Source organism: Macrobrachium rosenbergii, chromosome 41 (genome assembly GCF_040412425.1).
Source record: "Macrobrachium rosenbergii isolate ZJJX-2024 chromosome 41, ASM4041242v1, whole genome shotgun sequence".
NCBI lineage: Eukaryota > Metazoa > Arthropoda > Malacostraca > Decapoda > Palaemonidae > Macrobrachium > Macrobrachium rosenbergii.
This window is the reverse complement of record NC_089781.1, coordinates 97,185,314-97,199,732: the sequence shown is the minus strand read 5'-3', so window position 1 is coordinate 97,199,732 and position 14,419 is coordinate 97,185,314. Positions and strand designations below refer to the sequence as shown.

The following is a 14,419-nucleotide window of genomic DNA, read 5'->3' as shown; positions in this document are numbered from 1 at the left end:
TGTAATCCAACCCCAGTTTATCCAAACTCTTCAAAATAATATCTGTGATAGAGGCAGCATCCAACAAGTCCATCTGAGTGAAAGAAATGAAGCACTCCTGAATACAATTTGCTATTTCATCATAAAATCTAATAACTAATGCCAACTGCTCTGCCTTACTAACATCCTTGGCTTCATCAGCTTGACAGAAAAGTAATGACATGACCTAACTTTTTCTGCAATTTCTTCCTTCACCATACATGCAAGTGTGTCAATCATCTCATTCTGTATTGCAGAACAAGTGTATTTTTCATTTTTGGACCACTTTCTACTCTATCAGCTATAATAGGATCACGTTTAGCAGTGAATCTGAGAATCTTACGAACATTTCCTGGATTCAGTTCATCATCACCTTCTCTATGTCCTCTCTGCAAAATGTCTTGTGTTACAGTCAACAGGATTATTTCACCTAATGTCTTTATGTAATGACGATTTTCACGAACTTTCTTCTGGTATGCCTCACTTATACACTGAGCAATTGATGTTTTATCAGCTTTATTTCGTTGATAGTCCGCCCATGCAATACAAGAAGTTTTGTGGCACTGTGAGGAAATGTGCTTTTCGATGGCACCATCTTTTCCATGTGCTTTCTTCCATCGTCTAAAGCCACTCTTTATGAATGCTTCATCTGCATTGCCATATGTTGGTGGAGCAAAGTGCCTGCATGCAAAACAGAACATTGCATCTCGTTCTTTAGAATATTCAGCCCATTCATATTTGTCGAACCAAGCCCCCACAAAAGACAGAGCATGAGACTTTCCTTCACTATGCCTTGGATACTCTTTTAAGCGTACCTGAATAGGATTCTCAGAAGCAGATTGAGAAATGTCAGCTGGTGCAGAATCTTCCTTTTTCTGTTTCTTTGTTGGATGATCATGTGAACTTGATCTTGCAGGATTGCCAATACTTTCACGATCACAGTCTCCCTCTGACTTCTTAGCAGGTTTATCAGATTCAAGGTTTACTGTCAATGGTGCATCACATTCACTGCGTTTTTTAATTACAAATTTATCCATGATTGTCTATAGTACAATAAAATTATCTGTGATAGTAAGTTCTGAAAAAAAAATTAAATTAAATAATCACACGTAATTCACAATTAACACAACACACCTGTCACCACAGAAAAATGTGATAAAATTTGCGGTTTTGCCGACTACCGACTGGAAGATGATGACAGCACGCACACACACACTGTCACACACACACATACACACACACACACACACACACACACACACACCACACCCACGCACACATATATATATATGTGTGTGTGTGTGTGTGTGTGTGTGTGTGTGTGTGTGTGTGTGTGTGTGTGTATAACATGTATACAGTATAATAAATATATGCACATATAGGCCTACACTATCACTGCCAACATTCACGAATCACAAAAATTATGATACAATTAGACGATTTTTATTATTATAGGAAGTGTTTTCTATGTAAAAATAAAATGGGGTTAATTGTCACCGACTCACCAGCTACTTGTATTTTGGCCTATTTAGTTATTTTCTTTCAAATATGGCTAACGACAATATTTATATTTGGCTTTTGTCAGATCTGTTTGTGAAAAGGTTAACACTGGGTTGAAGGGTTAAAACTTGAGTTGGGATATAGACCTACATCATATAACAAAAAAATTAGTGTACATTGTTTGCTACTTTACACCCGCCTGTCAGATTCTTCTCATTCTTTTCTAAGATTTCGTATAATTATTTTTTTACTCTATTTTCGTATCCGCTTCTTATGTGAAACACCCACATACTGTACATAAAGATCGAATATCTCATAGCCACTAGTCTACTCCCACTTTGTATGAGACGAAATAATGAATACCACTTATGCTCAAATGCACTTATGCACAAATAATTATGCTTTAGACACTCAATAAGACACTAATCGGGTAAAACTGACTTGACCGGCTCACAGTCTCACAGAAACAGACTACATGTACTGATCACATCATCACATCATACATGGACGTGAAACATACGCGTCTGATTCGCGTCACACACACACAAGCGGGCGAGGAGGACGGAGGTGTAAAAAAAATTCCAATAATTTTAATCTAGCAACGTTACCATTTTTTTTTTTTGTGATTACGTCTAGTTATTGTGATAGGATGGGATATTTGAGTGTATATATAGTATACTGTATAATTTATAAGGTATATATTTATATTATATATTATATTATATTATTATATATGCCTAAACTAAGCTTATTTAGAATTAGGATATGGAAACAAAAACTGGGGGCCAAGCTGGGGCCAGCCAAAAAACTGGGGCCATGGCCCCCTGGCCCCCTAGAATCGCCACTGCTTCTAGTATTTACTCCTTATATCTGTAGAAAGATATCAAGTTTCACGAGTTCTGGAGTGTCAGTGTCCCTGCTCCCGCTCCGTCGTTGTTCTGTATTTGTTTACAAAGTTGACGAAGCTTTTAACTTGGTAAAAAGAAAAGGGGAAAAAATGCGCCGAAATCTCTTAGGCGCAATCGAGTGTGTACAGCGTATAGTCAAGGCCACCGAAAATAGATCTATCTTTCGGTGGTCTCGGTATCATGCTGAATAAGCACCGGCCCATGAAACTTTAACCACGGCCCGGTGGTGGCCTGTCCTATATCGTTGCCAGACGCATGGTTATGGCTAACTTTAACCTTAAATAAAATCAAAACTACTGAAGCTAGAGGGCTGCAATTTGGTATGTTTGATGATTGGAGGGTGGATGATCAACATACCAGTTTGCAACCCTCTATCCTCAGTAGTTTTTAAGATCTGAGGGCGGACAGAAAAAGTGCGGACGGATAGACAAAGCCGGCACAGTAGTTTTCTTTTACAGAAAACTAAAAGTTAATATTTGCGTCTTGTCATCTTAGGATGTAACTGGATAACTTTTTCTGTTTTTTAGGTGAACTTGTCTGTGAAATTGTGTAGCAATTTATTGGTAGTTCTTATAAAGGATATTAGAATCTTGAGCGTAACGAGTTTCAGAGTGGCCTTAGCTTAATGAGGAATCATCTTAGCGGATGATTGGTCTGAAATAGTAATTATTAGCTAATGACGGGTTTTTGAAGACAGTATTTCTAGTTAGTGATTTCATCAAGGTTGTTAGAATGGGTTAGACGTTTGCAATTGATTGATTTGTTAAATTCTGTTAACAAGTGGTCTCAAGAGCATATCTTTCAAACGTCCTCAGATTGAAAGGCTTAGGTACTGAGGATTTCCATTACAGCTTCATATTTTCAGTGTTTGTCCTTCTTCCTTCTTCGTAGAGCAGCTGTACCCGTAGGGGTTAATGAGGTGCACTGTAGGCATTACTTAAGATTCTTTGCAGCGTCCCTTCGGCCCGTAGCTGCAGCCCCTTTCGTTCCTTTTACTGTACCTCGGTTCATATTCTCTTTCTCCTATCTTACTTTCCACCTTCTCCTGAAAACCTTTTGGCAACTGCGAGGTTTTCCTCCTGTTACACCTTTAAAACCTTCTTTACTCTCAATATCCCTTTCAGTGCTAAATAACCTCATAATAATAGGTCACCCAGTGCTTGGCCTTTGGCTAAATTTTACAAATTCAATCCCTATAACATCTGAGTGCTTTTCTCAAGCACTCAAGTGTTTTGTTTACTTGTTTACCGATTTCCCCAACAACAAAATCTTCCAGTTCAGCTGCAGTGTTTCACCTCTTGCTTATCGTATCACTCGACGAGTCTGGTGTGTGTTGGGGGCGGGGCGGGGGACCTCTCTCGCCTTCACCTTAATGCTGGCTGGCCTGGGCTGTTCCTCGCTTAGGTCAGGGCTATGAAAAGAACTGTGATGTCACTCGACTGGTCTGTGCAACCTTTCCATAGTATATATATGTTTTTTTTTTTTTGTCTGTTTCGTGAGACTCGTGAGACAGAGAGAGAGAGAGAGGAATTTCAGTCACTAATGAATGTACCTTCAGACTTTTGAAAATCAACTTACTTAAGGTTTTATACGAATAGTAATAGTAAGATTATGAATAATATACATAAGAATACGGTGATGGCACATACAGCCATTCATCTCCATTTGCAGGTGTAGGAGAGAGAGAGAGAGAGAGAGAGAGAGAGAGAGAGAGAGAGAGAGAGAGAGAGAGAGAGAATCTGAATCTGATACAATCGGAAAACACCTGGAGGTCTTTGCATAAGAGAGAGAGAGAAAACGAATTGTATACAATCTGAAAACACCAGGAGTCTTTGCTGAGAGAGAGAGAGAGAGAGAGAGAGAGAGAGAGAGAGAGAGAGAGAGAGAGAATGAATCTGTGTACAATCCGAAAACACCGGAAGTCTTTGCAGAGAGAGAGAGAGAGAATCAGCCTGTATACAATCCGAAAGCACCAGGAGTCTTTGCTGAGAGAGAGAGAGAGAGAGAGAGAGAGAGAATGAATCTGTTTCTACTCAAAAGACCAGTTGATTATAAGTTCATTATTTTTCATGTTTTTGCTTATAAAAACTTGAGAAAATTATATCAACAGAAAGACTTGTAACTCGTCCGTACAACAGCAACATATCTAAGGTGTTAGTCAGCTTCAATAACTTAGATGTTGTGACGCCAGATTTAGTAACTATAAGTCAATCTATCAATCACGACGTTGTTTGCGAGGATGTAAAATTACCATTATCAATCCGCAAGCATTTGTTTAATTGGGACAATTTATGTAATCTATATGTATACAGTATATGTCCTGGTTCACAGTCATATATAGGTTCTACTAGTGCAAATGAAATGCGTAAAGTACAATTAACACATGTGTATTTACTTAATGGTTACACAGGGCCCTGTTGCTAATACTATGCTACTTAATTAAGCAATTACAGTCGAAAGGTACTCTTGAGGTGACACGCCTATCACTGTCTTAAAGACGCACCCCGACCCGTCGATCGCTAAACCCTTACTGATCTTGATTAACTTTTCAGACTGAACTTGCTTAGGTCATAGACCTCAGCTGATTGGTCTCTTATTATCGAAAGGAACCAATAAGGGTCTTCGATGTGTGGCACTCATTTGAATCGCCCACGCCAAACCCCAGCGATCGTATGGCGTTCGACGAATCAGCAGTACCTGTTCGTTACTCTCTGATCACAAAGACGTACAAACAACTGGCAGATTTTCTGTTACGTCTCAAACATGAATTTCTATGTAAATCAGTTTATATAATTATATATATATATATATATATATATATATATATATATATATATATATATATATATATATATATATATGACCTTGGTAACAGAAACCTGTTACTAAGCCATGCAAACTTCTCTCTCTCTCTCTCTCTCTCTCTCTCTCTCTCTCTCTCTCTCTCTCTCTCTCTCTCTCTCTCTCTCTCTCAGGAAACATCAGGTACAGAACTACTTAGTAGGTTCCTTCTACTTCTTTTATGACCTGTTTGGGTCATTTGGTAGCGCCCTGGCCTTTCATTGTACAGACTGGGGTTCGATCCCGATGTGAGTCAGAAATTTATGTATATATATATATATATATATATTATGTATGTATGTATATATATATATATATATATAAACATACAGAACTCTTTTTGTTGTTCTGCATTATATAAACAAAAAGAGAACTCTTTTAGATTAAACCTTCTCTGTCAAAACCAATTTTGTTATAAACATTTACGTGTCATTTCAGAATGCCCTTGACTATATTAACTAAAAATCCGTAACATTAACAAATAAAGAAATAACCGAACCTTTCTCAATCATTTGCATTGCATGATTAAATTCTTTCCCCGTCGAAGTTCCCCGAGTGGGCATTTAGCCCCCGGGCACGCCAGGGACGAGTGGAGGAGGAGGAGGATGGACTCAGGGGGCGTGGGCAGGGATGGAGGAAGAAGCTCTGTGGTATCTGAGAGAGAGAGAGAGAGAGAGAGAGAGAGGCCGTGGGCGGTTGGGCAGAAGATGACCGGCCGTCGCCTCTCTCATAATGATACTCAGTCAACCAACATAGCCCTGCCTCTCTCTCTCTCTCTCTCTCTCTCTCTCTCTCTCTCTCTTGAACATCATTATCAGGAATATTTTTAAATCTCTCTCTCTCTCTCTCTCTCTCTCTCTCTCTCTCTCTCTCTCTCTCTCTCTCTCTCCTTGAACATCATTATCAGGAATATTTTTAACTCTCTCTCTCTCTCTCTCTCTCTCTCTCTCTCTCTCTCTCTCTCTCTCTCTCTCTCTCTCCTTGAACATCATTATCAGGAATATTTTTAACTCTCTCTCTCTCTCTCTCTCTCTCTCTTTTGAACATCATTATTAGGAATACTTTTAACTCTCTCTCTCTCTCTCTCTCTCTCTCTCTCTCTCTCTCTCTCTCTCTCTCTCTCTCTCTCTCTCTCTCTCTCCCTTGAACATCATTATTAGGAATAACTTTTAACTCTCTCTCTCTCTCTCTCTCTCTCTCTCTCTCTCTCTCTCTCTCTCTCTCTCCTTGAACATCATTATCAGGAATATTTTAACTCTCTCTCTCTCTCTCTCTCTCTCTCTCTCTCTCTCTCTCTGATAGAGTTGAAGCCGAGATCTTCCATCTTACATTGCTTTAATCCTTATATGTCTGTGATATTAATAGCAACAGTAAATCTGGACAATTTTTTTTACAATTCTACTTTGGTATGTGTTATTTCGAAATATATAAATATATATATATGTATATATATACTTTATATATATTATGTATGTATTTATGTGTAAGTGCGTACAATTTATTCACAGGTTAAGACGCAGTACATTCATCTTTAATATAATCTTTCCTGTGCTTGATCAGTTGAAAAAAAAAAAAAATACCCGCAGGCGCTGAGATGACGAGGCGTTAATAAACATTTGTAAGAATTTATCTTTTTTAATATTTCTCCTATATAATTTTGTTCTGCCTCAAATACTAATAAGTGTGTTGTCTTGATAACGAATCGATTGCATTTATATTTGCTAACTTTACGATTGTAGATAATTAAATATCTGGGTACCCTAATCAATTTGGCGATGCTGTACTTATGTTCTCCGGTTGTGTTGGTAACAGGAGCTATTCCCTGATAAGATATTTTCAAGATGATTATTGTAGTTATGTCGTTGTTTATCCACGAGTGTTTTCGTGCAAGATTGATGACTTAATTTTTTAAAAGATAACTTATCTTCTGTACTTTATTCTGAAAGCAGTCCTTGACCCCTTGACACGTGATTTTACTATCAAGAAAAACGCGATTCCGCGTCCAATTTTTTTCCCGCTATTTTCAAATCGAGAGAGGTACAGGGGACTGTTATAATATGTTCACGTCTTGTTGGTGAGCTGCTCGTAAGGGGATTTATGATTTTGTCCGTCATTTTAGTTTTTTGAAAAGAAAATTGTTGTGCCGGTTTTGTCTGTCCGTCCGCAATTTATTCCGTCCTCCCTTTTCTGTCCGCCCTCAGATCTTAAAAACTACAGAGGCTAGAGGGCTGCGAATTGGTATGTTGATCATCCACCCTCCAATCATCAAACATACCAAATTGCAGCCCTCTAGCCTCAGTAGTTTTTATTTTATTTAAGGTTAAGGTTAGCCGTAATCGTACGTCTGGCAACGATACAGGATAGGCCACCACCGAGCCATGGTTAAGTTTCATGGGCCGCGGCTCATACATCATACCGAGACCACCGAAAGACAGATCTATTTCCGGTGGCCTTTATTACACGCTGTAGCGGCTGCACAGAAAAAACTCGATTGCGCCGAAGAAACTTCGGCGCATTTTTTGCTTGTTAATGTATGAAATTTAGATTAGCAGTCAAAATTTATAGCGTAGTAATTATATTAATTTTTCGAGTCTGAATACCAAATGGAATCTTAATACAATGCCGAGGATATTGTGGTCCTTAGTTAATATTCATATGGTAAAGTTTCTCTCTCTCTCTCTCTCTCTCTCTCTCTCTCTCTCTCTCTCTCTCTCTCTCATGAAAGCACAGTTGCTGTTTGTGCATTAATAATTCTGGAATGACAGTATGACCAATAGTCTCTGTACCTTATAAATGTATTTTCGTATAGTTTGTGTTTAGTTTTAGTTTTCCTCTCTCTCTCTCTCTCTCTCTCTCTCTCTCTCTCTCTCTCTCTCTCCACAGACACACACAAGAAAGCTCGGTTGTTATATATGTATTAATTTATAGATGTATTTATTTTAAGTGTGTTTTTGTTATCACAAAAAGGCAGAACGGATTACTATAGTGCGCTTAACCGCCCCCCCTCTCTCTCTCTCTCTCTCTCTCTCTCTCTCTCTCTCTCTCTCTCTCTCTCTCTCTCTCTCTCCGGACCCCCTATACCAGCCGAGGGCATCTGGTCTCTCTCTGTCCCTAGGATGTACTGCCTCTCTCTCTCTCTCTCTCTCTCTCTCTCTCTCTCTCTCTCTCTCTCTCTCTCTCTCTCTCTCTCTCTCCCCGCCCCACCTGTACCAGCCGAGGGCATCTGGTCTCTCTCTACCCCTAGGATGTACTGCCTCTCTCATCTGGTCTCTCTCTACCCCTCGGATGTCCTGCCTCTCTCTCTCTCTCTCTCTCTCTCTCTCTCTCTCTCTCTCTCTCTCTCTCTCTCTCTCTCTCTCCACACACACACAGAAAGCTCAGTTGTTATATATGTATTAATTTATAGATGTATTTATTTTAAGTGTGTTTTTGTTATCACAAAAGGCAGAACGGATTACTATAGTGCGCTTAACCCCCCCTCTCTCTCTCTCTCTCTCTCTCTCTCTCTCTCTCTCTCTCTCTCTCTCTCTCTCTCTGATAGAGTTGAAGCCGAGATCTTCCATCTTACATTGCTTTAATCCTTATATGTCTGTGATATTAATAGCCACAGTAAATCTGGACAATTTTTTTTACAATTCTACTTTGGTATGTGTTATTTCAGAAATATATAAATATATATATATGTATATATATACTTTATATATATTATGTATGTATTTATGTGTAAGTGCGTACAATTTATTCACAGGTTAAGACGCAGTACATTCATCTTTAATATAATCTTTCCTGTGCTTGATCAGTTGAAAAAAAAAAAAAAATACCCGCAGGCGCTGAGATGACGAGGCGTTAATAAACATTTGTAAGAATTTATCTTTTTTAATATTTCTCCTATATAATTTTGTTCTGCCTCAAATACTAATAAGTGTGTTGTCTTGATAACGAATCGATTGCATTTATATTTGCTAACTTTACGATTGTAGATAATTAAATATCTGGGTACCCTAATCAATTTGGCGATGCTGTACTTATATTCTCCGGTTGTGTTGCTAACAGGAGCTATTCCCTGATAAGATATTTTCAAGATGATTATTGTAGTTATGTCGTTGTTTATCCACGAGTGTTTTCGTGCAAGATTGATGACTTAATTTTTTAAAAAAGATAACTTATCTTCTGTACTTTATTCTGAAAGCAGTCCTTGACCCCTTGACACGTGATTTTACTATCAAGAAAACGCGATTCCGCGTTCAATTTTTTTTCTCCCGCTATTTTCAAATCGAGAGAGTACAGGGGACTGTTATAATATGTTCACGTCTTGTTGGTGAGCTGCTCGTAAGGGGATTTATGATTTTGTCCGTCATTTTAGTTTTTGAAAAGAAAATTGTTGTGCCGGTTTTGTCTGTCCGTCCGCAATTTATTCCGTCCTCCCTTTTCTGTCCGCCCTCAGATCTTAAAAACTACAGAGGCTAGAGGGCTGCGAATTGGTATGTTGATCATCCACCCTCCAATCATCAAACATACCAAATTGCAGCCCTCTAGCCTCAGTAGTTTTTATTTTATTTAAGGTTAAGGTTAGCCGTAATCGTACGTCTGGCAACGATACAGGATAGGCCACCACCGAGCCATGGTTAAGTTTCATGGGCCGCGGCTCATACATCATACCGAGACCACCGAAAGACAGATCTATTTCCGGTGGCCTTTATTACACGCTGTAGCGGCTGCACAGAAAACTCGATTGCGCCGAAGAAACTTCGGCGCATTTTTTGCTTGTTAATGTATGAAATTTAGATTAGCAGTCAAAATTTATAGCGTAGTAATTATATTAATTTTTCGAGTCTGAATACCAAATGGAATCTTAATACAATGCCGAGGATATTGTGGTCCTTAGTTAATATTCATATGGTAAAGTTTCTCTCTCTCTCTCTCTCTCTCTCTCTCTCTCTCTCTCTCTCTCTCTCTCTCTCTCTCTCTCTCATGAAAGCACAGTTGCTGTTTGTGCATTAATAATTCTGGAATGACAGTATGACCAATAGTCTCTGTACCTTATAAATGTATTTTCGTATAGTTTGTGTTTAGTTTTAGTTTTCCTCTCTCTCTCTCTCTCTCTCTCTCTCTCTCTCTCTCTCTCTCTCTCTCTCTCTCTCTCTCTCTCTCCCCACAGACACACACAAGAAAGCTCGGTTGTTATATATGTATTAATTTATAGATGTATTTATTTTAAGTGTGTTTTTGTTATCACAAAAAGGCAGAACGGATTACTATAGTGCGCTTAACCGCCCCCCCCCCTCTCTCTCTCTCTCTCTCTCTCTCTCTCTCTCTCTCTCTCTCTCTCTGACTCCTGCAGGATTCTCTGGCTTCTTAAGGCTCCTTAGAAACAGGTTTTTCTGATTTTTTTTTGTCCTTGCCAGGGATTCAATGTTGGGTATCTGTTTTTATCTAGTGGGTTTTTTTTTCTTCTGTCTGGGCACTTTATGCCCGTAAGGGTTCAAAGGCTCTCGGCTATGTTATTAACCTTTGAAGGTGAGGTGGTACATTAGATTCGAAATTATTTCGAGAATGTTTTTATTGAATTTTTTTTCCATTTTCAATGGAAAGTTTTTCTGACTGATGTATGATAGTGGGATGAAGTTTAATATGGATAATAACAAGTAAAATTGATAGATTTTTCTTCAGAGTGAACTTTCTCAGATAAATAATTTGAAATTTCGAACGTTCAGAAGAAAATGTGAAGGTGACTAAAAGGAATTTTGAGGCCTACTCTAACTCTTGGATATAGAAACTGATTAACTGTATACTTACTTTTCGTACACACACACACACACACACACACACACACACACATATATATATATATCATCTCCATAATACTTGAGTTTCAAAAGTAATTATGAAACTGAAAATAATGCATGCATACTTATGGTATGTGTATATAGACGCAATCAAACGACACTGCAATTATCTACGCTTGAAGTACTTGTACACAGTTGTAAACAACATTCACGATAAACCTATTTCGAAAACGATTCCTTATCAAGATGTATTCCAAGGTCTTCGTGTGTTGAAAGTGTTTCCTCTCATCCCCATGCTGTGCATGATAATGTTCAGATAAAGAATAAAAAGAATTACGATGTACCTTTTAATATTCTGATAATAATACCTAGATGCTTATCAGCCACTGTGGGTCGGGGGTTGACACATTGAAAGATTCTTATCAAGGTCAGAAAGGTTTCTGTTGGTTGTGGGCATCCGGTGGTCCACACCAATTCCCCCTAGTCATCAAATTTTACCACACGTACGGGGTGCTTAAGGGCATGGGTTAGTGCTGGCATAAGGCCGACGTAACCTAAACCAGCCGACGACAGGAAGTTATTGCAATGGTGATTTTTCCCAACTTTTGAACATTAGAACATTTTTATTTTTGGGAAGTGAAAAAAGTTTAGTAAAGGAGAATTCATGTTCTTTATCCTCCACAAATCTCCACAGGAGTGTAGACTCCGTAGGGGAGTAGTGCCGTCAGTGCGCCTCATGCGGTGCACTGTAGGCCCCTAGCTGCAACCCCCTTTCGTTCCTTTTACTGTACCTCCTTTCATATTCTCTTCCATCTTGCTTTCCACCCTCTACTAACAGTTGATTCATAGTGCAACTGCTTTGAGGTTTTCCTCCTGTTAAACCTTTCAAACCTTTTACTGTCATTTTCCGTTTCCGCGCTGAATGACCTCATAGGTTCCCAGTGCTTGGCCTTTGGCCTAAATTCTACAGTCAGTTCAGTTCAGTTCACAGGAGTCTAGCTGATACTATCACGTACTTCCCTCCGTGTGTTGCACGAACGATTTTTATAACTATCTGTAGAAGTATTGGTCCCAGAACTCAATAGAACTTAATAGTTTCTTCCAGAAATAGTATTTAAATTTTTTTGCAGATTTTCTGTACAGAAGCAAGAATGAGAAGTACAAGGTTTAGCAAATATTCTCAATAACCAAACTAATATTGATAAAAACACGATCAGTAAATATTCAAATCTGTTTAATGCAATAGATTTTTAAATCAAAATTGTAATTCGATTATTTTATTTTATTTTATTGTATTATTATTATTATTGTTATTATTATTATTATTATTATTATTATTATTATTATTATTATTATTATTATTATTTATTTATTTTTGCAGGTACAATTACACATACATCTAGATGGGACCGTCAGACACGAGACATTATGGGAGATAATGAGGTAAGTTTCCTTTCACGTTAGCTAATTGAAGTCTCTCTCTCTCTCTCTCTCTCTCTCTCTCTCTCTCTCTCTCTCTCTCTCTCTCTCTCTCTCTCTCTCATACACACATTTTAACTTGAACAGTATTATCAGTCTTATTTTTAATCTCTCTCTCTCTCTCTCTCTCTCTCTCTCTCTCTCTCTCTCTCTCTCTCTCTCTCTCTCTCTCTCTCTCTCTGCAAATACATTGTGTCAATAACTCAATCAGTTCCTAGAATCTTCTGTTAAGAAATCAATAAATCATCTGAAGCTGTTTTTTCTTCTTCTTCTTCTTTCTTCTTCTTCTTCTTCTTCTTCTTCTTCTTCTTCTTCTTCTTCGAGAGAGAGAGAGAGAGAGAGAGAGAGAGAGAGAGAGAGAGAGAGAGAGATTTTCCATTCCCTCCGCCAGGACACTAATTTCGCAACGACGTTGGCTGCTAACGACGAAAGAAAAAAAAGTTCGTATCTACGAGTGATTGGCCTCGTACCCCAAAGGTTGCGACTTGCCAATCGGATTCCGCACTATTTCCTGATTGTAGGTTTTGTGTCTCTATTTTCTTTTTTTCGTTTTTTCTTTTTTATTTTCTTTTTTTGTTAAGCAAGGTACTGCTCTTAGGACGGCAACGGTATTTACTCTTCAAGGTAGCCTATTGAAACCGCAAGACGTGAGAGAGAGAGAGAGAGAGTGTGTTTTGGATTGTACTTTGAGTTCATTCATTTTTTCTTTGTTTTATTTTAGAGGTATATGTTTTTCAGTTGATGAACAGCGGAAGTTTACTCTTGAAAAAATCATATATATATATATATATATATATATATATATATATATATATATATATATTTATTTTTTTTATCCAGTTGATGAAGAGTATAAGTCCAGTTGATAAAATTCCCATATATATATATATATATATATATATATATATATATATATATATATATATATATATATATATATATATATATATATATATATATAGATATATATATATATATATATATATATATATATATATACATATATATATATATATATATATATATATATATATATATATATATATATATATATATATATATATATATATATATATATATATATATATATATATATATATATATATATATATATATATATATATATATATATATATATATATATATATATATATTTATATATGCTGTGTGTATATATATATATATATATATATATATATATATATATATATATATATATATATATATATATATATATACACACACATTCCTTCTTATTTACTCAGAAAATTTCTCTTGAAAAAAACTGTTGACTATTTAAATATGGGACCCAACATTCTCAAGAGTATTCGTCACCAAGAATGAAAGATGGAAGGTGAAAAACCTTTCAGGATAATTGCACATGACCAGAGTAACGGACTGAAAACAAGGAAGACGTTGTTATATCATTATTCTGTCGTTCACCTTTTTCCAACATCATGACCATCTCATTTGCGTGAATGTGCGGGTGATTGCCGCCTCGCGTCGGGTATGTTTCTGCTGATTGCTTCTTTGGATGAGGAGCGATGTGTGATGTGACGTGGTCGAATGTGTATGATGTGATGTGGTCGAATGTATATGGTGTGATGTGGTCGAATTTATATGGTATGATGTGATGTGGTCGAATGTATGATGATGTGATGTGGTCGAATGTATGTGATGTGATGTGGTCGAATGTATGATGTGATGTGGTCGAATGTATATGACGTGATGTGGTCGAATGTATGATGATGTGATGTGGTCGAATGTATGATGATGTGATGTGGTCGAATGTATGATGATGTGATGTGGTCGAATGTGTGATGTGGTCGGATGTATGATGATGTGATGTGGTCGAATGTATATGATGTGATGTGGTCGAATATGTGA

General features: G+C 37.4%; 1 protein-coding gene across 2 annotated transcripts in view; it reads left to right on the top strand.

The window, feature by feature from the left end:
- Positions 1 to 14,419, top strand: part of LOC136827029 (adenosine deaminase-like) — an 87,477-nt gene that overhangs the window by 5,705 nt on the left and 67,353 nt on the right. The window contains exon 2 of one of the 2 annotated variants that reach the window (XM_067084723.1): positions 12,435 to 12,496. The exons of the other annotated variant lie outside the window; for it this stretch is intronic. Within the exon in view, the coding sequence (XP_066940824.1) occupies positions 12,435 to 12,496 (62 nt within the window). The remainder of the gene's footprint in view (positions 1 to 12,434; positions 12,497 to 14,419) is intronic. 2 annotated transcript variants of the gene reach the window in all.